This window comes from Hetaerina americana, unplaced genomic scaffold, assembly GCF_022747635.1.
Source record: "Hetaerina americana unplaced genomic scaffold, ioHetAmer1.1.p SCAF_5, whole genome shotgun sequence".
In the NCBI taxonomy this organism is placed as follows: Eukaryota; Metazoa; Arthropoda; class Insecta; order Odonata; family Calopterygidae; genus Hetaerina; species Hetaerina americana.
Genome location: NW_027287095.1, coordinates 85,699,969 through 85,725,281, shown reverse-complemented (window position 1 = coordinate 85,725,281; position 25,313 = coordinate 85,699,969). Strand labels below are relative to the sequence as shown.

At 39.5% G+C, this 25,313-nt stretch overlaps 1 protein-coding gene across 1 annotated transcript in view; it reads right to left on the bottom strand.

Annotated features, from left to right (window-relative positions):
- LOC139694137 (sialin-like) overlaps positions 1-25,313 on the bottom strand; it is a 56,393-nt gene that overhangs the window by 8,446 nt on the left and 22,634 nt on the right. Inside the window, exons 2-6 of the mRNA XM_071592568.1 lie at positions 15,969-16,023; positions 13,640-13,967; positions 4,190-4,473; positions 3,486-3,734; positions 816-904 (exon numbers count right to left, since the gene is read on the bottom strand). Of these exons, the coding sequence (XP_071448669.1) occupies positions 816-904; positions 3,486-3,734; positions 4,190-4,473; positions 13,640-13,967; positions 15,969-16,023 (1,005 nt within the window). The remainder of the gene's footprint in view (positions 1-815; positions 905-3,485; positions 3,735-4,189; positions 4,474-13,639; positions 13,968-15,968; positions 16,024-25,313) is intronic.

The following is a 25,313-nucleotide window of genomic DNA, read 5'->3' as shown; positions in this document are numbered from 1 at the left end:
TTCTGTGAGAGATTGTATTCCATTTCTATTCTGGATGATCTTACTTCAGCAAAAGTTATGTTTAAACTTATTTCAGGGCGTGTATTTTCAGTGTTGGGTTTGCTAATAATTAAAATATTATTTTAGTTCATTCCATGATATCATATTACTGAAGGCTCTTATTGTATTTTAAACTTTATTATGGTTTACATCTGTTTTTCTGAATCTATTGCAACGTAACATCCTACCTCAACTTACAATACTACCCTAAGCCATAAATTACACATTTTTACAGGGCCAGAATGAGTATGGGTGTATGTAAAACATCCAGTTTGCCTTCATTTTTTAAAATAATGTGTACACACCTGTGTAAAAAAATTAATCTATGAAACTTTTGAAGCTAGATAAAATGAAAAAATACTAAAAATAAATTGATCAAATTTTAACAACACTCTTTTATCAATAGGATAGAAAAATGTGATATGTAAGACAACACAAATTAATTTTGGTGATTATTGATCTTGAGTCTGTGTGTATGAAAAATTGGGAACTATGTTTATTACTTTTGCATACACTGGAAAACTATTTTCTGTAATATTTCCATGTTAACAATACTGTTAACTGTAACTTCTGCAAGAAATTGAAATATTAAATAGACTGTACTATGCTTCAATGTTTATACAGGTATGTATGTTAATCACTGATACAAGTATATATTTATTTACATTGCATACTCAAACTTTGTTAGCTATATTTAAATTGCATATATTTTAAATTATTGTTATTCAATGGATATATGTTAGCATAGTTGATGCAACAAGCAATAGAAAACTGACTTGCCTAAGTATGTTGAAATGAATTTGCTTCTTTCATGTGGGGGTATCCAGCGGCTTGCCATGATGTTCATTGTTGGCCAAGTTACACCCTGTCAGTATTTTGTGAGAGAATGAATTAGGCCTTTCAATTTTTGCAGCAAGATCAATGAACAATACCTTCCTTACTCTAGTGCTGACATTTTTAAAACATATTGTAAGAAAGCTTTTGGGTTCCAAACACAAATAAATTTGAGTATCAATGCTGACAGCATGGCATGCTGCTGACTTTTTGGACAATCCATTTTCAGGTAAACATAATGTATGTGAAAAAAATGTTCTATTTTTGTATCTCAACCATATAAATTATGGCATGCAAAAATGAAAAAAATAACACAGGCTTTAGATGTTGTAATTACTTGTTTAATTTTCAAATAAATTGTCCTAAAATGATTTGAATAATACATTTCACGTAAATGTATACAACTAAGAATCATGTGCTAAATACTTGTGGAATATTTTTACCATAGAGAGTATATACGAGGGTCATCCGGAAAGTAGTACCCGTTCGTGCCGCATGAAGTGCTGACGACGCGAGTAGCCGCTGGACGAGGTCAGATAGCTTCAGTGGCTTGTCTGCCTTCTCTGAGCCAAGTTGCGTGACGCTAGCATTGCCTGTGTTGTTTCTGTGATTGTTTACAATGTTTAAAAAAATTGAGAACGCCGCCAGTTGTGAAGTGAGGGCAGTGATTAAATTCCTCAATGCAAGAAACGTTCGCCCATGTGATATTCATCGCCAATTAAAGGAGGTGTATGGAGACAATGTAATGGACGAGTCGTCTGTTCGGCGGTGGTGTCGCAACTTCAACATGGGGAGGGGGAACACACACGACGATGAGCGTTCGGGGAGACCGTCTGTCATTACAGACCAACTGGTGAGCTCAGTTGACGAATTCGTGAGGAACGATCGGCGCGTCACAATTGATGACATCTGTGAGCATTTTCCCAATGTTTCTCGAACAATTGTTCATGAAATTGTTAAACACCATCTGCATTATGCAAAAATTTGTGCAAGATGGGTCCCTCGCGTATCTCAATGAGCTGGCGGCGAAGGACTATGCAGCAGGAATACAGAAACTTGTCACACGTTATGACAAATGCCTTAATTTGCTTGGAGATTATGTTGAGAAGTAGTTTAAAGTATCCTCTTTCAAATAAAATTTTTTATGTTTGTTAATATTTACTTTTGTGTCTTTATTTCACGAACGGGTACTACTTTCCGGATGACCCTCGTATTTTGTAAATTAATTTCGGATTTTCTTTACAATAAAATAATGGCCATCATTAATCAACTCTGATACCTGCACTTATCAATGACACAAAGGTCACAGCCATGATTGATGCTTTCATTGGATTCTAACTTTCTTTACACCAAACTTTAAAGCCATCCAAAATTCCCTTTCGTTCTTTATTATCTGCCCAGAATTGCCCTACCTCTCTCTTTCACAACTCTCTCCACCACCTTTTGTCCTCCTCCCATCATTTCAGTTCTATCTCTTTCAGTGTTCAGCTCCCAAAAACTTCACTTCCACTCTACATCCGTCACTTCTACTTTCACATCCCTCCCTCACCAGCTGATTATTCAATCCATCTCCACACACTCATTTCAAATGCCTTCAACTGGCTTCTGCCCTCTTTTCTAAAATACAAGTTTCTCAGTCACAAAACACCACGGTCAATTTTAAAGCTTTGACAAATCCCTCTGCTAGATCTCTGCCATCTCTTAACCCCTTCCATCAACTCCTTTTTGTAAAGATATCTTTCCCTCTAACTATTCAATTACTGCCGCAGCCCATTTTCCTTCAAAATACAGCAACATTTTCTGATTCATTTCCTTTCAATCCAATAATTAAATTAGCTTTCCCTTTTCTTGTGAATCATATGACTTTATTTCATAATTGTGTAATGTGTATCATAATATACACATAGAAATTATTCTGTAATCTCTTCATCAGTCATTGCAATCTCCAGATTGATTAATGCCTGAAATTTTATCAATTGCTAAATTGTTTTTGATTCTTTCAGTGCAATGGTCCTAAACTTTAATTCCTACCCTTGGTATTTAATTCATTATCATCACTTATGCATCAAAATGTTGGTGATAATTGAAAGCATGGTCTGTCTCAATGCCCTGCTATTTATACCCATTGTCCTGAATATCAATCTGCTACTCTTTCTCCCATTGTCTGATTTTTTGTTAAGGTTAGGAAAATGATGAGTTACCATCCAATCCAATACCTTTTTCTTGAGCATATTCACTAACTTTTCACCATTTTATTCCTTCGAAAATTCTCTTTTATGCATTGAAAAAATTTTAATTAATTTTTTAATGACTTTCTCTGAATTATATATTATCATGACTGCTCTGGCAGATTGCTTTTCATTCAACTTCCTAATGCCATATATTTGTCATTTTCTCCTCTTTTACTTTTAATGATCCTTAAAGAGTAAATGCATAATAGCTACTACCAGCGGATGAACAATAAAAATGATGCTTATAAATGACCAACCCATTGAAAGCAATTAACCATGTACTTCTAAGTTGGGATGTTTACAATAATTCTGGTTTGTCAGACCAAAGGTTACACATCTCCTGGACATATCTTGGGAGCAATTGAAAACAGCGACACTTACCGAAAACAATCCCTGAAGAATTCGGACCAGCAGCAGGAAGTTGAAGCCACTCTTGGCAGCAAATGGAGTCAGGAGTGCCAGAAGAGCACTCATCAAGTTGGCACCACCAAATACCAATTTTGGTCCAATAACATTTGCCAGCATGGCACCAGGCACCAAACTAATCACGTAAGTCCAGTAGAGTGCCCCAATCACCATTCCTTGCTCAATGCTGTCCCAATTGAACACCTCTCCTTTCTCTGTGCCTTCCTATCGGTTTAATATTTCAGGTGATGCTAAAATTTTAGAAAATATATTCTTCCTTTCCCCTTAACTGCCCGTGAACCTTTATCATTTGTTTAAATTTACTATATGAATTTACCATGTATTTTCTTTAACTTCACCTTCCTTTTGCACTACTTATAGTTCTCAATCTGTGCCCACAAATATTGGTGATAATTATGAGTTGATTGCTGATAATTATTTAACAAGGTGTTCATAACTTGTATTATACTTTTTAGAAAGCATTAAATTTAAAACAAGGGATGAGTTTGACATAGAGCTGTGATTCTGTGCTCTTAAAAGTATTTATTTAGACATTCAAATATTATCTAACCTCCATTGCTAAATTAAATTTTATATTTGCAAAAAAATATTAAAAAATATTTGCATCCATCTAAATTACATTTTAATACTCATTTTTATGAAAGAACACATTATTTTACCTCCTCAATTCCAGTTGAGTTGATCACTTCTAGTGTGCCATTGAAAAATAAATTGTTTTTTGTAGAATACTGAATGCACGTCCCTTCTAGTAGACCTGAGTCTGTTGATTCATTACCAATGGTTAAATTGTTAACCATTGGACTATGACTAGATCCATTGACCATAGCAACAATGGCAATGTTGATATTGACTCGGAGCATTTGGTTCATGAAGAAACCAAAGAAGGAGACAATGGCTAGGACCACCCTCGCTGGGATATAGTGACATCGCACTCGTCTTTTGCCTGTGAGGAAATTGGAAAATCGAGGAATGAGAGGGTGACAATAATGAAACACAAGTACAGCAGTACATGTAACAGAGTCATTTAAAAGTCAAGGAGATTATAATTTATTTGCCAAGGCTGATTTGTAGACATGGATCATGGGAAGGATGATTTCTTTTGCAAGATACAATATTATAGATAGATACTAGTGTCTACCAGTAGATATATATCTACTGGTAGGCACCATCACTAGTGGGCACCTCCAAATCATGGTCACTCACAACAGGTGCAGCTAGTCAGTTTCCACCTTCAACCAATACCTCCTATTAGAAGTCAGAGTAGAGGGTAACTAATGGGGTTGGCATGCTTAGCGGTATTAAAGGATTCTTAGCTCAGTGCAAAAATAAATTCCAAAGGTGTACCAGAAGGCTTATTGGCATTAGAAGTGTGAAAAAACTCCTGCCGAAATACGTACTCCTAATGGTGCAAATGATCTCGGCTGTTGGTCACCTACCATAATAACTACTACTACTACCCAAGGTTATTAAACACTACCTCAATCTATCTATAGAATTATAACTAATTTTAAGCAAGTTTTTCTACTCCTTTTTGGAATTTTGGATCCTGCAATGACCTTGATAAGGATTACAGTAAATCTAATTAATATAGAAAAAAATATTCTTAATACAATAAACCATAAACACAGTAATCAACCCGGAGGTTGGTTTGGTAGGTGATGATAGAGTTCACCCAGTACTAAGCCCAAGAGCATGTGAAATTCATACATCTGGGTAGGGGGGCCCCAGTTCTTTATAATGTGCCAGTTATGGTTTCCACAGAAGATCTGGTATCCAAAATATCGCATAGCTTCTGTGGAGCTACAGATGCCCAGAGAGACTTGCCTGGGAATCGAACCCGGACCCTCCAGTCAGTAGTCCAATGCTCTACTCATGGATCACCGCGTCCCCTTCTTTATACCATAACCAAATATAAAATATAATTATATTTTTAATTATTTCGCTTTTCTGACAATACACCACTTGACAATATTTCCAAATCTGATTAAGTTTGCTCACAAATCAGTATGTGATTTAAAGTTCTTGCGCAGAGTAATGAAGACACTTAGAGCCTTAACTGTTGGGGGAAGTGGAAATAAACTGAAAAAAAATGCGAACAAAGAGATTAAAATGAAAAGAATCAACAGCAAATGTAAGAGAGGGTAACAGGAAGAAGTCTTGGAGGATGGTTTTTGTCGATGTTATAAAGCTCTTGTAGATGATGCTATCGTCTTTGGGACTCAAGACCAGGTGGAGCCAAATGTGGACCCTCAAAAGTCCTTCCAGCCAAATAGGAAGAAAATGTCAATCGCATAGTGCTGGGCTTGAAGTATGACATCCATCAATGGCAAACTCTGATGTATATCATACGTTAGCGTCTTTGCAATGCGAATTATCATGAACTAGGAATAAACCACATATATGTGTACTCTCCTGCGGAACAATGAGATTAATTAGCCACTGACGATAGATTTTGGGTAATAAAGGATTTGGCCCTTGGCGTACATTGTTTACCTGGTAAAACAATGAATAATTGTCGTGGGCCAAGACAATGTCGACATTGTTCATTTAGACATCATTTGACTGCAGCATTTACACGTGTCCTTGGGATCAAGTTGTGGTCAATTCTACCCGTTTCGAGGTCGTGGAAGAGCGAGCGAATAGAGTGGAATTGTGCGAACATTAAAGCTGGAGGGTGCTTTGCTCTCTCGCTTTGACCACTCCCGAGGTTGATTAGGATGCTGATTCGGCCGAGGTCCCACGGGGTAGATCGAAGCACGTTGTTGCTATCAATCGAGCAAGATCGGTCGAGGGCGGGAACAACTCGGATATTATCGCCTGGTAAAAAAATTGGAATGAAAGCGTATGGAGATTAATAATAGAGGCAGCGTATGTGATTGCCTCTTGAGAGGGTGGCCGGGCCAATTTTCGGTAAGGGTTGAACAAAGGTGGATTTCGCTTGAGGAAAAGTTGGCTTGGGCATTGGAGCCTACTCCGAAGATCCAGGCGTTAAGAGGAATCAAGAAAATTGCCAACTGCCCAAATATGGACGCGTAAAAGCGACGAAGGCCACATATGTATACGTGATTTCAGACCACCGGTCATCTTCTGTTAACGACCCGAGGGTGTATAGCTAATAGATGGGGAAAACGGGCGATTCATACGTAATGGAGACGTGATATTGCTCCTTTTTTTACGTACTAAATTGACAACTTTTCTGCTGATATGTGAGGTACTTAACCAAAACAACGATTAGACATTTTGACAACACGCAGAGAAAAGACGCCCACTGGGGGACAATTTGCCCTTATAAGGGCATAGAGTTTCGAATCCACAGTCGCTGCACAATCTGGCATGGGAGACGGGTTTACCCAATCAACCGCCACATAGCAGTGTTTCTTAATGGCTGCGGGCCGATTCGAGGAAGGAAGTCTCAACCAAGTATCTGCCAGATCCTTTTCAGCATGCAGTTGATTGAAAGTGAGCGTCACACTGTTTATCGTCCTTAATTTAAAAGAGGATTTGGGTTCCTCCACCTTTCCTAATGCCAGACAGTGCAATCAAATTGAGGTCTCACTCCCAAACAAAACGGATCTCTCAATACGGTCGGCTGGTTGGAAAGCCTGCTTCACCAAACAAAAGCCCCACACTTTCTACAACAAGCTGACTCCTCAATTGGCCCTGTTAGTCGTATCAACAATCATTATCTTGCCCACTATTCACCACCAAACGTTATATATATCGTCAATACCGTCAATGCGTTAACAAAAGGGATCATCCAGTCTTAAGGTCACGTATATGCCTGGCCTTGCCGATTTTATGTATCCATTTTTGGGCAGCGCGTGACCTCAGAAGCTATGAGTTATTGTAATACGTACGTATAACGGGGTTAACGGATATTTTGCGTCATTTTATTCAGGACTAAGGAATAATAATCTGCTATTAAATACATAAACAAATCCTTCTATAGAAGACTACGATTTTCCCCAGAATTCACTTACTTTTTCCGGCTTTCCCTGTCGCTGGCCAACCTAAATATGTCGAGGGATTAGATGTGATTATAAAAATTCGGGCGATTCATTTCTATTGTTAATATGTTCGGGATTATAAATTTAATGCATGTTAAAAGCGTTCTTCAGCAAGTATTTCTATCTTGTGGGATTTTTAGGAGCAATACGAGCGCAAAAAAATATTTGATTTCTTCAGAATTCAGCACTTCTTTAAAACGTTTAGTGTATAGTTTAATGAACCTTTTATTGAGGCGTTTCCTTTTAATAGAGTGGAGCAACTAGAATTTTATATCCCTTAGAAATTAGAATTTTTTCTAGTATAACACACTACTGGGTTTCCGATTTTCTCATTAAATTGTGATCCATGTAATCCAACGCTGCCACAAAATTGAAATAAGGGAAGAAAATTCGAGTAAGTTTTTTCTTCTAAACAGCAATTTCAATTAAATTTTACCCTTTTTGGGTGGCGGATGGGAATTTGAGAAGCCGTTTTTAGTGCGTAATGAAGGTCTGCGAAAGAGTAGAAACGGATGTAGTTGGACAAGGAGAGGATCAAAATGTGGTCTAATAAACCAGGCAAATCTTGTCTAGACGACCCCTTACTTCCTAAAATTCCTCTTAACATACATCGATGACTAATCACAATCCGTACTCACACGGAAATTTAAATAGGAAAACGTCATCTTCACTTTATTTACTCCTGTAATTTGTGCATATTCCTAAAATTGACTTTCCCAATGAATTAGTATTATCCACCGATCATAATGGGTCCATTGAAGTCACAGTGATGACCGAAAATGGAGACGCATCCCATTTTTTGTGAACCCCATGTGCTGCGATACAAACTTCGAATATGAAATCTTATTCATGAAATATTATTGTAATTGCCCATCCAAAATGTTGTATTTTTGCCCTCTTGGTGCACTGCTGAGATGAAAAGTTAAATGTTTATTTCCTGAAAATATGTCTGCACATAAAGAATTCCAAAGTTGGTCGAGAAAAAAAGCATTTTCCATTTGGTGTTCTCTCTTCTATCAAAAAAAAAAAACAAAAAGGAGGCTTTTTTTGGGTTGAGCCTTCGGGCACTCAACGTTCTGGGTTAAAATCCGGACAATAATTCTGACACCTTCAGCTAAACATCCAAGTGGTTTGATTCTTCTGGGGAACAGTTCTCAGTTGGAAACCGCGGGCGGCACAGGCTTCAAGCATCACTTACTCGTATTTCAATGTCATTGAGATAATTTTACACACCGCAATGGGGTTAGTGCGAGTTGAACTCGACCCTCCTGGCATGCCAACAGCCGACCTTCACGTTGATTATCGTGGTGATGGAAACCAATTCAAGTGTGGCAGGCAATGGCTTAAGATATGCCAGGGTCGGCTTCCTTTTCTATTCCCACCTTGCTTATGGGGCAGGGTTGGGCTATTGCCGGCAGGCAAAAATAAAGTAATGGATAGCAACCAACATTTAAAAACAAGTAATCTGTGGAAGATAAACTGCGATTCAATTTTTAATAAATGAGTAACTGACACCTTGAGAGAATTCGGCTATGCGCGTCATGGCGTGACGAATGAGTAGGACCGCAAGTGAAAGAACACCAAAGAGGGACATGGAAGTGTAGCGGAAGCCATAAAAATTCTACAAAAAAAATATCTACTCATATTAGCATTAGACTACCGGGTTGAGGTAGAATTAAGAAAGACACAGGACTTCACACGACTGTACCCAATAAGCCATAACTAACACGACACAAAATATCCTTAAGCAACTTACTGCATATTATAAAAATTCGTTCTTAAGTTCTATGTACTTTCTACCTCCCTTCATTCCATTCCAAATGTCTATTCTTTTCCTCCCTCTATATTGATTTCCCAACTACCTCCCTCCTACATCACCGTCTTCATCATCCCTTTGCCCATCTCTAGTGTCTCCTGTATCCACTTGCCTTTCAATCCTTATAATTTCTCTGAACAACCTTTTACCTTCTCTTAACATGCCCAGACCTTATTCATTGGCAACAAAACGCATTAAGTATCGAATTCATGAAAGCAATCCATTACCACAGGCATGCGAAGTTCGTATGCTTTGCGTAAGCGTTTGTAGTAGCCGAGGGTGTTTGAGATTGAAAGAATTGGATATACGAATGCGGTCACCACAGATAGACGACGAAGCTCGTAATGGACGGATCGAATGACCGGATGAATTAAATATACGAAGAGCGGGCGAAGATTGAAGTCCATGGAGGACGACGCTGCGGGATATACTCAAATGTCGGACAAATTTTGGTCCACCATTGCTTTTTGCTGATGGCTAATGTGGAAGGCAAAGAAGATGGTTGCGAACGGAGGTGCCCTCGCGCGCGTGAAGAAATATCCCTACTGAGAGAAAGTCGAGCGGAGGGCCACTTCAAGCAGATCCAGGGATTATACATCGATATCAACTACGACGACCACAGCGAACGCGAACGCGTAACGTTGACCGATTAAAGCTGCGCGCGAACGCAGAGGTATCATCTTGCTGACCGCGGAAATGACAGCTGACAGGACAAATGTTTCTTCTGAGAATGACACACAAATGTTTACATTGTCGCAGCATTTATGAGTTCAATACAACAATATTATATAGCTTACAAAGGTAATGACATGGGCAGATAAAATTAGAAAGTACCATACATAAAACTATTAACAATAATAAAAATCTTTAGGTTTATTTTGAAAATTTTTTAGGTAATCAATCGCGTGTGTATTTTATTACGGAACTCATGTAATCTTCCGTTGGCTCTGGAGCCTTATAAAATTATTAATAAATGAAATAAAAAATGAATAACGCAGTGAGTTTTTCACGATATTATCCGTATCTGGATTGTATTTCAATCACATGGATGGAAGAAGAGGGATTTACACGGCCATGTACTGGTGAGAATAACATATTGCGGCGTGCATAACGCATTAGCAATAAGAAGAGGTGCAAACGGAGGAAGAAGACGGAGGTAATAAATTTGCCTATTTCTTGCAAGATTCAAAAAAAGTTTCTTGTCTGCTCCTCGTGGGTCTGGTCACTTACTATCTGATAGGAAAGTCGAAAGTAAGGAGGGGTCGCTGGGCACTAAAGAAGTGGCTATTAAGTACAATTATATTGTAATGAGGGCAAGGAAAATTACCATCACATTCATGGGCATACCTGTCGTAGTTAAGTTTTGGACGGTTCCTAACGGCAATTATGTCCTATGTATTCATTGAACGCTCACTTGTTTGCTTTTGATTTATTCCTTCTTCGGATTTTTGTTATTTCTACATACCTTTATGGTTAGGGACGATAGTAACTCTTACACCCATCACGGTAAGTTTATTATATAGGATAGGATTATTATATAGGAACTTAGTGGACTAATTTATGATAATTGTGCAAATATCTTTAGCCCTAATACATGTCAAACTATGGTAAAATTTAATACTTTTAACACAGCGTCATTCGTGCTACATTTATTCACTTCATTGATATTGATTGCTTGTAGATAGTTTTTTAAGTTTAAATGCCATTGAATTGCAAATTGCTCTTCCAAAACCTTCCTCTATCCCGCCTACCGAGGCATTCCACCTTCTATGTCGGCGTCATTTCTATACATCTATACAGCTACCTCTCCATATATCTTCCATTCGTGCTTTCGGTCTTCTCCCGATTTCTCAAATTCAACTTCATCTCTCTTCACCCAATATATTCAAAACGATGTTTGCCTTTCTCCCGGATCAACAAGGGGATTGATTGGCCATTCCCACCATGGAATTAACCCATTAGACATTTACAAGAAGACATGAATTTCGACGCTCCACTTCCACTTCCGATCTTATATCCGCCATCCCCCCCCCCCACATACCTGACGCCTTGCCTCCGTTAGAATTAGAGAATTATGACCTTTAGGGATGCATTTTCGCGGGTGAATCAACTCGCCCCTACGCGAGGCCCTCCTTGAGAGTAGGTGCCAGAGGGATTGAGACTATTCTATAAATGTGGCAGGCGCCTAACAGGAGTACGGTGGGGTTTCAGTATTATTATTATTAATTAAACGTACCGCGATGATGTAACTAAACGTGATTGGCTCGTAAAAATGGGCGCTAGCGAGCCAATTCCGCGAGGACACCATCGTCAAAAATATATATGGGCGATGCATTTTAAGGAGTGTCTGTATTTGATTCATTCGACCGCGCAGACAATATTAAACAAATTAATGTACAGATCCATATCAATTAAGGAAGTTTGGATCGTGACGGTGCCAGTCAATGTGTCACCTTGGTTAATTTATTGATGACGAGGGATGAAACGTAGTGAAACACCCACTCATGCGTTTATCTTAAACTGATATGATGTGAATAAACGCAGAGTTTTTACGTTCTCTAAGAGGGTCTTATTTATTTTTGAAACGGACTCTAAAACATATTTTGGACTAGTTCAGGGGCGACAATTTTTGAAAATATGCGATTTCGGCTGTTTTTTCCGGCAAATCAATTAAAATCATTTAAACGAAGGAGGGTAGGTGGTGCTATGTTGACACATTTACAATTTTTGTATAACTACGGACACTAATCAGTTTTTCGCAAGTAATTGCTATGCATATTTATGTATCCACAATTATTCTGATAGTACTCCTCCATTGCCATTACAGCAAGTATAAAATCTAAGATTTTCAATATCAATTTAGATGGAAACCAGTATGGTAAGACTGTGTTTTCATCATCACTTGATCAAGTGTACTCAGGGTTAAAAGTTTAGAAAATTTTACCATAGTGAGATCTACGTGACATCTCGATGCAACATACTTGATCATAACGCTATTACCCCTGTAATTCCCGAATGGAAACGCATATCCAATATTTCGGATAGATGCAGGAAGGCCATTTTACCCCTGCCTCTAATTTTCATTGAAGTCATGAAAAGTTTGGTTTGCGACGTTGTCTCCGCGACTAATGCAATCAGGATATTTAGGCCATCATTGTTTTTCACGTGTCATGATCTTAAAATCATAGAGGTGGCTAGATATTCTCTAAAATAACTGATGTTGACAGGACAGACTGATACCGAAAGGTGAGACATTACAGATAAGTTTCAGGAGTAAAATAATGACCAATGGCCGTATTCGATCGCCCGGTAAAATTCACCAATCGCTCATTATTTTATTTTATTTTTTTCAGGGCTAATTTCATTGTTCTAATTTCAACAAATGATAATCCGTGGTACCCTATAAAACATGCAATTTTTAAACATGATATATCGGGAGGGATTAAAACGCAAAAGCGAAGAAAATGAAATACGAGTATCATGAATTACTGAAAGATAATGTAAAAAATACAAGGCGGTCATTCGTTTTATGGACTGCCGTTCCCAAATTTTTCCCTACGAACATGCCGCCCTTGTCCCCGATTTGTCTCCCACGTGTTCGTGATCTGATTAACTGCGCATTTTCCCCATTACCATCCGTAGTCGCTTCGCGGGTCAATGAAGTCGGTTTCATTATATAGATTTGGACTTTTTAATAGGGCGCCGCGGGCGGAACAAGAAACATCGTCCTCATCGGGACTTTCCTGTCCCCATGCTATACTCTCGATTTACGCATCGAACTTCTTATTGTTAATAATATTCACAACGAATAATTCACAACATTTTCCCGATTCCCGACTGTGTAGCCAACGCATTATTACTTATATATAAAATATATTTAAAACATTTCATAAATCGTATTTATTCTTGGTCTTGACACCTTTTTCCTGAGAATAGTGTATTAATTGCAGCATCACAAGATGGAGCGACGCGAACTTTTACTCTTCCATTTAATGTTTATAATGGTATCCATGGAGATTATTCGTTTTTTTGACATTTCCCATAGCAATAAATGGAGACAAGTAGGGATACCAAGTGAGATAATATGTGCCTAAATTTTGATACGTACACAATCCAAAATTTTCCCATTATCATTATTGTTTGATGATAAATAATTACTGATGGAAATTATTACGCAAGATTGGGTGCTCACGGAAATGCCGCCGGGCGCCCTCTATTGGTGTTTTGTTTGAGCACATATTGGGATTTCCCATCACCCTAGTATGATAAGCGAACTCGCCACTTACCCTCCTCATCCCTCCTGCACCCGTTGGAGAGCGGCCCGCCCTCCTCCTTCCCAGGATTCCCGGTGCCATCGCTGCCGGTCGCCTCGCCTTTGCTGACTCTCCCTCTGCGGAGGAAACAAAAGGAATCCCTCTTCAGCAATGAACGAAATTCGGCTTCCAGCGAAGGTATTAATCGATGGAGCGGGAAGGTTGGAATGACCCGTACATAAAGTGTACCACGTCTTCTACCGCCAGGGGCAATCGGGGAGTGCCGCAGTGTGTCTGAGATGGAGGAGGGAGACACCTCACGCCTTCGCCCTCGATCTCTCAGGGCATCTCCCGAGCAAATCTTTAATTTGGCACATATGAAACGGGATAAGACATCACTAGGTGGAAGGACTTTACGTTCATTGTGAATAATTAAAACCACTTGACATACTTGCACGCTAAATTTATTCTTCCACGCTTAAATTTTTGTAATTCAATGAAAGAAGACCTAACATAAATTGACTATGGGAGTATACCAAGTGATTTTAATTTAAATTTAATCCTTATTATCTTTACGCCATTGCTTTGTATTAACAGGCAAAACGCTTGAATAAATATTTCACTTGACAAATGGGGAAATCGGAAGAGAGAGGAGGGCAACAAGAATTGCTACAGCATGAAAGCCATCAAGTCATGCATTCAATTTCGGACGTCTGAATAACATAAAAATGTTACCCAATGCTTGATCGAAGTATTTATCCCCCGAGCGATGATTAATTAGGAGATGCGTGCTTAGAAGAACAAGATCTTCAAATTGAAGTTAGGTAAGGAAGAACATCTAAAGCAGGAGGGTAACACGCTCCAAGTCCGCGTCAGTCCAAACTGCTCCAAAGGAGGACGCCGAAAATCTTGTCGATTCCCTTGGGGGAAGAAAAGGTTAACCGGAAGAGAAGCACTGGATGACATACAAGAGAATAATAAATAAACACGACGGACAAAGAGACGCGGGGGAAATATTGTATATGAAATGTAATTCAGACGAAATGAATATTAAAGGTTAAAGCAGAGAGCAAAATATAATGTTTTATGGGCCGTGCAAGTATGGATATGGATAGAAAAATGTAATCTACGTGTAAACGTATGCTAGAATATGTTCATTTCCGCACAGAAATATCAATCTGATTTCTTTTAATGCAAGAAAAAAATGTGGTATTTCAGAGCGGAGGAAAAAGGCTGTTTCTATTATGTAGAGAGAAATGTAAAACTGTTACTAATGGAATCGTACAAAATATTGAACAAAAGAGATCTAAATTAAAACATTATCCTAAAAAATGATACCCGCCATGCGAATGCCTGAATAATTATGTCTCTAGAAATCAGTTAGCGATGCGTATTTTTTCAAAATATATAGCTACTTCAGAAGGCATCGTCTTCAAATTTAATGAGCAAAATTACGAGCAAATTTTGCATCTTTAAAAATATCAATCTCTTACTTTCCTCCGTGATGAGTTTGAATCCAAAACTGACGGACGGGTGACTAACATGCCCTTTGAAAATATTTCAATTAACAGTGACACGTGGAAGGAGACTGCTGAACAAATGCAGGACTATTATAATTGCCTAGAAAGATCATTACAGAAGAAACAAGACGGAAGTAGCAAGCTCATAAAAACGGATAACTACGACAAATAATAATACCATTGATATGAGGAAAAGTTTCACAACAACTTATACAATATGGAATATTTCCACAACTTTTCTAAGACATGGAAGATAAAAATGGCAGAGGAAAGAAGTTAATTAGCGATGGAAATATGATGCCACAGATGAAAATAAAATGGATCTTCTGAGATAGAAAGGAATAAGTACTTCGAAGAGTAATTCAAGAGGAAAACATATGGAGTAGAATATTTCGATATTATTTTTTTATCCATTTGATAAAAATTGGCGAGGTTAGCGCGGATATTAAAGAATTTAAATTGATGCATTATATCCACAGATACTTCGGTGAAATTTTTGAAGTTATTCGAATTAACGGTAGAACCGATATAAGTGGTCAATTCAACGCATTAAATCCCGAGAAACAAGTGAGCAAAATTTGCTCCCGTAGTGCGACGATTGTTCCGTTCACCTGGACGAGTGCTATCGCTAACGGATTGTGATCACGTAGCGGCCTGCTCACGTCTTTAATAAACTCGTAACGCTGTTCAACTCTTTGTCCGTTTTACTTCATGCCCGCGTTCTTAAGTTGATTGCAGACAAGATTAAGCAACGATGCTCCGCGTACTTTTCGATTGAATCCCGCGTTTATCACGTATCCAATGTTGTACACTCTTCTCCATCCTTTTCTCGAACTACGTACCAACACGAAGCCATGTTCTTTTCGGGTGGGCCTCTGTTCTTTCGTGAAGAGATTCCTACAGAATCCAAATGGCAACCAATAAGGGGAATGTGACATTCCACGAGGGCTAGGCAACATTTCAATAGCATCATGGTTTGAATCTGATGAGATTATGCGATTGTGTATTACGTAACGATCAACTCCATTATTATTCTCTCTCGGAAACCTTCGTCACTTTTTATTATTATGATTATTATAAAAGTCTCGTTGCAATAAGGCAATTGTCCTGGTGGCAACGGTCAAGTCTGGTCAACGATCACTCTTACAATGCACATACTCAAGACGAACAGATATGAGACAAAATTCCCTTATATGCAATGGAACTAAAAGATTATCAACCGCATTTTTACCATCACACATGGACTAGATTGACACCATACATAAAACGCATCGTCCATCGCCGCATCCCGTCCATAATCACGCACTCTTCAACTTCTTAAACCGTTCAAAATCGGGCACCGTTAACGCATCATTCAATTTTTGCAATACAACTTCTCACGCTCTCCCCATCGCGTACAGAACAATATTTTTAATAAGTACAATAGTATAATAATCACTGATCAATGACGCTTATCATTCAGTGGCGGCTTTACACTTATTCTTAAAAATCCTAAAATTGGATGGAAAGGGCTCAAACAAACCTCCAGGCAGCTGGTTCCATTCAACAATAGTTGTTTAAAAAAGAGCACATTTTTTCTTATTTGTTTTTTTTCCATTTTGTTTTTTCCTATTTTGTTTACAATGTTAACCCGCTCCCGTTTTTTCGTCAGCTGTGTCTACTAGTTTATCACGACGTATTGAGTTAGAATGTCCCCTTGATTCTCATTCTTATAGGCACTCCTTATACTCGTACTATAATAATAGCGATGAACAACATCCAGCATCTGAAGAATTTCTGCAACGGAATTTGAAAATACTTAAATAAAAAGGCGTATGAATACAGGAACTTCGTCCGAAATTCATGGAGAAATAAAATAAGCTGAGGACCGGCACAGAAATTGATGTGTCACAGTTTTTCAAAAATGTATATCAGGCTACGTGATGAAAGAGCTCTCAAAACGCTTATGCAAGCGAAACCGCTCTTGTGCCTCTCGATGCAGCCAGTCCTCAATCACGACTGGGTAACATTTGCGTTACATAATTAATAGAAGGTTTGTTTAACAGCATAGTTAATAGTGGGCGTGGCTGAAAGAGAAGGAGAAAAGTGGGAAAAGAATAGACTGAAGGCAATGGACTACTTAAAGAATGCACTGTGGTTATAAGAGAAGGGAAAGGCGGCAGCGGAGAAAAAAAATAAGAAAAGACATAAGGCGAGGCTTCTCGTAGGAAGCAGACGACCAATGCCGGTGGCGATTATATAACTGTGCGTATAAGTGTCAGGGTTATAACTCTACCCAGGGCAGTGCAACGGTGGGTTCTCGTAGCTTCGACTCCTATGGGAAACAACGGCTAGCGGCGAAAGGATAAAAATGGAATGACATATTCATAGAGGACTTGGGCCAAGTTTATTCTCACAGAGAAAGAAGAGTCACATTAATTTTAAATATTTTTGCAATAATAAGGATTGGTAACTATTTCCGATGCGTCAAAGTCAATTTCATCGTCATTTTCGCGAGATGAATCAGCATTCACCTTGAATTTTAACATCGTGATTTTGAAAACTCACTTTTTTAAATCATTTTTCTTCTTCGTGTGCGCGTTATTCAATCCAAAATTTACGGCCGTTTAGAGGTGATGTATACCCACGCGCTTCTTCTACGTGTAGGCGGCACGTAGTCAATGTCAAAAGTACATGTAATACGTAACCTGCGTAGATAGTGCGTCAAGTTTTGTCCCTCCATTGTGTTATGAGGACAAAGTTTGGCGACTGGCGTCAGACCAACATACTTCGAGCACGGAAATAATGAATATGTTGGGTATTGATAGATGATTGTAAGAAAAAATTTAATGACAAGGAAACAAAAGTGATTAAGGAGTATTAAAATAGTTTTTTTTCAATTTTTAGCATTTAATATGGTATTCACGAAAAGATAGAAAATTAAGCGACCCTGTGAACAAATAAACTGCCACGACGCAAAGATGTGTTCTATACCGTTCCGATATATTGGTGGCAGTGAAGCATAACACGATGAAAAGGATTGTATTTTCCCATGTACTTTTTCCCGAAAAAAATTACTTTTAAGGTGATTTCTATGTATTTCAAATTGGGAGATATGTTTGAAAATAATTATCTCTATTTAGTATTTTGATATTTCAGTTAACTCATCACAGTATCGAATTCATGAGTATGCCTTGGTGATTTACGTAGTCTTCACTGAATACTCATCTCTCTTATCACCTACACGTAGAGCACGGGTAGAACACATTCGTAGACGTAAAACTACATTGCCTGTGTACACTACGCTGCCCCCGAACTGTCTCGCAGGAGAATGATTTCCCTTGCAAAACATATCGAATTGGTGGAGTTCTCATGATTCAACAGCGCTACGGGTGATACAATCCACGGCAAGGGTGGTAGGGTGGGGCGGCGGAAGCTCCAAGGCCATGTCGCTCGCGTAAGAATGCCTCGAGGGGGCCGGGTGATGCTGGGATGGAGGAAGGCGTCCGACGTGGAGTGCTGGAGGCCCTTACTGCCACGCCCCATCCCTCGGTCTCCCTACCCGCCCTCCCCCCTTTCCCCTCCAATAGATGTTGTTACCCAGGCGCGACCGAAGTTGAGTGTTCGAGTGTGTTGGGACTTTGGCTAGGAGTGATTTTTTTTCTCCCGGATCGATCAGTGTCCATCCCGATTCGCCACCTGCTACCCTCATCTGTTCAGTTTAAGTTATTGGACGTTACGATTTAAGTCACCTTATCCCTTATGCTCCATTCTAACATTTAAGTCGCAGACGTGTACTACGAGTACAGGCGTGTACGGACCCCTGACTATAAAGTACTATATTTCGGAAAACTGTAATTCATAATTCTCATTCAGGTAGAAGAAATTTTCGAGTTCGGATTATTCTTTCATGAATATTTCTACTATTATTAATGATATGCAATCAACATTACATGCCCGATTCAATGAAAACTAAAGAAGTTAGGGAATATCGTATACTACTATAATAATGGTATAATTTATAGATTTTTAGCAGTGAAACCTGTTTCTGAGAAGTACCTGTATGGGGACTCAAAAGTAGACATTTTTATTTCTCTATATTTTATATAAACATTTTTTTAATACTTTATTTAATATAAATATAATTTTGTATACTCAAACGTTCAATAACTATCGTTATTGATAAATGCAAAATTGTCCGTTTAATTTGGAATCAGACGAATAGTTTGCACATCCTTTGGTAGCTTAACTTACGCGGCATCTAATGGCTGTGCATTGTACGCATGATTGTCCAAAATCGATTCCCCGACTGAGATGCTGTCTTGCGATCGATTCTGCCACAAATATGTCAAATATTCGCAAAAAATTGCAAAAGAAGTTCGTAACGAAGATGTCCTGATCCTGACAGCTCTCGCTCCTTTCTGATTGTTTTCTCGACCCTGCTTTGGCTTCCCGTATCATGTTCTACGCCTGTTCTTCGCTCAAGTTATTTACGTATTGAGTACCCTTTTTTTACAATTTGCCGTCGAAAATAATTCTCGGTACTAGCAGTGGGTGAAATTAAAAGTCATATGGTCCTCACATGGCGCTAATAATTGATTGAGACCGTCCCAACTAAACTTCTAGGCTAACTCCTTCCTCATCATGAACAAGTCATAAAAATCTCTTCCTGCCACCTCTACCTAAGGTGTTGATTAATTTCGCGGGACATTGTCTATTCTAAGTGATTTGTTCACCTTAAAGTTCGCTTTGCGCTTTTCTCTCTCGCTATGTTTTAATAATGTACCCAAAATATCCTCATCCATGTCGCCCTTCCCTCTACGCATTACAAAGCTTAACTATCTTATAACTCAATCATAAAATTTTTCTTTGTATTCCTTCCAACTTCTCGGTATCACTTTCGATTCCATTAAAACATCTCACGTTTTATCTCTTGTGCCTAGCGTGTATCATTTGTCTTTCAGTATACCTCCCTTCCCCCCATACAGTACCGTCCACTCCCCCCTCCCGAAATTCCTCCACATCTTCGAACTGCTCTCTCTTACCATGCCCCCTCGACTTCAATGGCCTGGATATTCCCTCATTCCGGGAGGGTGGTGTCTAAGACCTAAGGTAGGGAAGACGGTCGTAAGTCCTTCTTCAACCCATCTGCACTCCTTCCTACACTATCATCTGAATCTCAACCCGCAGTAATTCGCGAGGGCGTGTGGCAATAGGGTGTAGGTCACCAGACTAAAAATTTGGTGGAAAATGTACATAGGTCTCAGCTAAAACTTCACAGTAAACCATTTCTCGATTCCTCATACATCCTCACCTTCCTTCATTCCATCCCGGCCAGTCCTCTCCTCCCTTTCTCCTGTTTGCCTAACATTCTCCCCTCCAACGTAGTAATCTTTCAAATTCCATCGTCAATCGAAGCTACATCCACTTCACCCGCCTCTTTTGCATTTCTCCCAACATCCCTCCCTCCCCTCCCCCACGCCTTCCCTCCCCCGCCAAATACTTTTTCTTTCGAATTCCTCCCCGTACTTTTCCATCTTTCTCCACGCACATATATGTACATTTCAAAAGTCTCCAAACTACGCCAATTATCTTGCCTCAACGAACCAAGTTTCCGCGCCGTAAAAAAAAACAGGCTCAATATCAGAGTTTTCTCTGATATTTTCTTGATGCCCTGATGATTCTGTGCCTGGTGGTGGGACATTTGAATGTCTTCTTTTCGAGGAACGCTGAAGGGAGGATTGTTGGAGGAATACATTTTCAAGCCTTAAAGTCTTAAGGAAAATATATTTTTACGAAATCGTACAGATAAATGAACGCATCATATGTAGATAAAAGAGATGTTATTTAGCTACGTATTAGTTTCAAAAACGATAAAAAAAGGTCCTGGCACTCGGCTTCTTAGGGTTTCAACTAGATATTTCACATATTTTTATAGCTACCCCTTCCTATGGACTACAATCTCGACGTGGTGGCAAGGGTTGTTTGTTCTGACGACTAATAGAGTTGTGCTAGCGGGAGTAATGATTATTACTCCAGTAAAAGTCTGCCATAGGTAGTTCCCGCAGCGTCTATTCCTATGTGAGGCGATTGCAAAGGCTCCTGACCTGTTGGGCGGCCTTATTTACGAAGGCTGTCCAGAAAGTAACCTCAGTTTTCGTGCAGCGTGAGAATTAGTGGAGTGGGCTGAATGGTCGCTGTATTGACGCGCACAGTAGGTCAGCACGCCTCGAGCTTCAGTAGTTGGAAGGTCACGCCGCATATCATTTGTTTACAATAGCGAGTCAAAATGATAAATACAATTGTAATTCCCGCCAAATGTGAAGTCCGTTCAGTGATAAGGTTTTCACTGACAAAAAAAACTTCAAAACTGCTGACGTTCATCATCATGGAAATTTGTGCTCTCTATGGACCAAATGTGATGAGTGAAAAGAGTTGAGTGCGTCAGTGTTGTCGTTCGTTTGAGAGTGAACGGACAAATGCCCATGTTGATGATGACGGAAGTTGCCGCCCCCGTCTGTGGTGAACAATGAACAGCGCCGGAAAATTGTTGATAAAGCTCGTGAAAACCGGCCTTTTATGATATCTGAAATCTTTAGAAAGATTTCCACAGATTTCTACGACTCTGTTGCATGGAAGCACGACTAAAAAGTTAGGCTATCATTAATATTCTGCTCGTCTCGACGAGGAACCTCAGGATGGCTGCGATGAACGATTTGCTGCGATCTCAGGAGGCAGAATTTTATGCTGAAGTAATTTGAAAGCTAGCTCAGAGATATAACAAATATTTAATTCTGTTTGGAAAATATGAATAAACATAGTAGAGATATGTAGTATTGAGATGAGAATGATAAATATTCTGTATCTATTCCAGTGTATTTTTTATATCATAATGGAGGTTACTTTCTGGAAAGCCCTCGCATTTGATAATTTTGGACCAAAATGATGATCAAAGTAATGGGGTCACGAGAAGGAGAATTGCATTAGCAAAAGAACTTTTCACACGAAAGAGGGAATTGTTGACAGATACGCTGGGAAAATATGTTAAGAAAAGGCTCGTATAAAATATTGTTATTGAGGTAGGTTTTGCGCAGCACGGAAATATGGTCGTTGAAGCAAGACGATAGTCTTATCTTTTGATGTGTGGGTGTCGAGAAAGATGGAAATGGAGAAATGTAATGAGGGGAAAACAGGCAAGGAAGTCTGACTACGCATCGTGCTGTAGGAAAGAGGATTGTCGGGAGAAATCATAAGGTGACAGGAGAAATGGATGCAAAGCATATTGATTGCCAATGAGATTTTGAAGAATTCGATATGAGAGGGGGATGTTAGGCAAACGAGGAAGGGGTAGAAATAAGAGTGGGATGGCCTGAAGGGAGGAAGGAAGTATGTGGAATTGAAGAAGGGTTTAACTGTCCTGTCGGATGTCAGATTGTGTTTTATTGGAAAGGTAAGGGAATATATCGTTGTACCGTTGTTTTGGTAGTGTCCATCTAAAACCTATCTTATCCGTTAAAATACCAAACATAATAACAATATGGCTGAAACGTTAAGGCTTGTGGCTCGTGAAACATTTTATATTCATCGAATTCAATATTTTTGCATAGAGGATACGTATTCTCGTATAAATTGCAAAACCGAAAATGCTGATATTTTCTCGTGAGCTTTTAGTCTAGGAAAATAAAGTTATCTAACGGTGAATACTAAAAATATGTTCATTCCATGAATCGGTTTTACGCACCGGCAAGACTAGAGGCGGATCCATGGTCGACTTCCGGAGGGGGGGGGTGGCATTTCCATTTCCTGGCCACGATATTAAGAGAGGGGGCGAGAGAAGACGTGATGTCGGTAAGCGGTGAAATGTATCAGTTATGTTAAAACCAAAGCTCTTCGATTTTTGGGTTCTTGTTAATTTTTAAGCAATCAAATGAAGCCAAATAAATAATATGTTATACTTATCTTAGGGAGAATTCGAGCTCCCTCCTCTCCTGAACCGCCACAGTACTGGACTATAAAAAGTTATAGCTGTTTTCGCTCGCCATATTTTTTCCTGAAACAGGAAAAGCACCTCCACTTTCTTTTAAGTATACCGATGAAGTGATATCGTATCTTCATTGCCGAAGACCTACATTGATTAAGTCATAACGGCTGTCTTATTGAGAGAACTTTAAGGCGATTTCTCGAGTATAAATTTAGGGTAAGGGCTTACAAAGTGACGGAATTCACAAATCATTCAAGGGTTTATTACATCATCATTGGTCGTTCAATCCTAAGATTGGTTGACTGCAGCCCTCCACCCTGCCCTATCTGATGCTAATTTGCTTACTTCCTAGTATTTTTTGCAATGTACTAAGTAGTTTTAAGGGGGGCGACTGACAGCTAGGGCCATTTGCGCAATTAGGGATGGATGGGTAAGGATGAAGGGTGGAGAGAAACCCGGCGTCGGCATTAGCTTACTCTTGTCGAAAGGCGCCAAAGGGTGTGTAGTTTAACGTCCCATCCGACGGACGTCGCACTCACTCAAAGTGTTCTCCACATAGAACCTCGAGTAGGGATCGAGATACTGCTGAAACGTATGTCTCCAGGATTTGAACCCGGGCCCTCTCAGTGGGAAGCCTGTACATTAGCCCCCGCACCATCCCGATCCCCTCAATGTACTTTCTCCTTTATTTTTCCCATATATTAATTTATCCCTTGGCCTTCCTCTTGGGACTTTTTCCTCTATTTTTCCTTCTGTTATATTATTCACGAATCCATTGTGCCTCAGGGTGAGGCCAATCCAATTGGTTCTTCTTTTCTCTGTGGTGTTCCATAAGGTCCGTTCTCCCAACCTCCTGCAGTGTCAGGTTTCGAAGGCTTCTAGTCTTCTCTGGTCTACCTTTCCGATGGTCTATGCTTCTGAACCGTAGAGTGAGTGCCACGCTCCATTCGAATGTTTCCACGCATTGTTTCCTCGTCTGCAGTTCTATCTTCTTTGAACACAGCAGTTGTCTCTTCATTGTGAATGCTCTCTTAGCTTGAGCTATTCTTTACTTGATGTCTGTAGTAATTATTTCGTCCCATGTGATGGTACTTCCGAGATAGGCGAAGGAATCCACTTGCTCTTATTTTTGTCCTTTCAGTGTGACTACTCTATTCCGCTTCTCTCGTCCACATACTAAGAGTCTTCGTCTTGTTTATGTTCATCTTGTATCTTGTTTATGTTCCTCTTGTATCTTGTTTATGTTCATCTTGTATCTTGTTTATTCCGTATGCACCAGAAAAAAAGACCAATAACTGAGTCTTGCACCTAGAGTTATTACGTGTCTTGACGAAAAGAGGCAGAAAAGCCAGCAGAGAGAGATCATGAGATGACCACGGTCAATAGCTGAACTCAAGTAAAAAAAACATTCTTTCCACCAAATTTTTAATTAGGTACGATTAGTTTCAACGTATCGGCGCCATTCTCAGGTTGTGAATGACGTTGACGTGACGGACCACAACCTGAGAATGGCGCCGATACGTTGAAACTAGTCGTACCTAATAAAAAATTTGATGGAAAGATACGTTGTTTTTTTCACTTCAGTTGATCATGTATTTTCACAAAGTTAAGCCTGGAAACATCGAATATGTCAATTATTGAGTTCAATTTTCCCCTCTCACCGTTCTAAACTTCGAATTTTGGGTCGACCCGATGATCAAGAGGTGCTTCGCGTCGGGATGATTCCGTGTTTCCATTAAGCCGCTTTTTGGTTTTGCCATTCAGTTTCCCTAGTGGCAGAACAGACGCCGACGCCAGATCTTACGCAACACCCCATTGCCTTGGTCCGTCCCACGCGCCCCGTAATTTTGCCGACTTGCTCTTGCTTGAAGACAAAAAAAAATGTGGCAGAGATCCAACGGGGCTTGGTGCGCACACCATAAAAATTTCCGTGGCTTGAATGACATGCACATGTTTGTAAAACAAGAGTGTGTGAAGGTCTTTTATTTGTGTCTTGTGATGAATCGTAATTCGCGAAACGTGCCAGGAAAAAATCCGTCAGGCAATTCGCTTACTATTATCAGTTGGTAAAGAGACAATTCTTTCAAGGCTCCTCGCTAAGGGAGAGACTTTCGCTGAGGGGAGTGAGAAATGAAACGAGCGGTCAAGATCAAGACTTAGCTGTTTTCTTCGTGTTGGAATCAAATGTTCCACTTACGACCGCGCTGGAGTCAAGCGTCCCATCGAT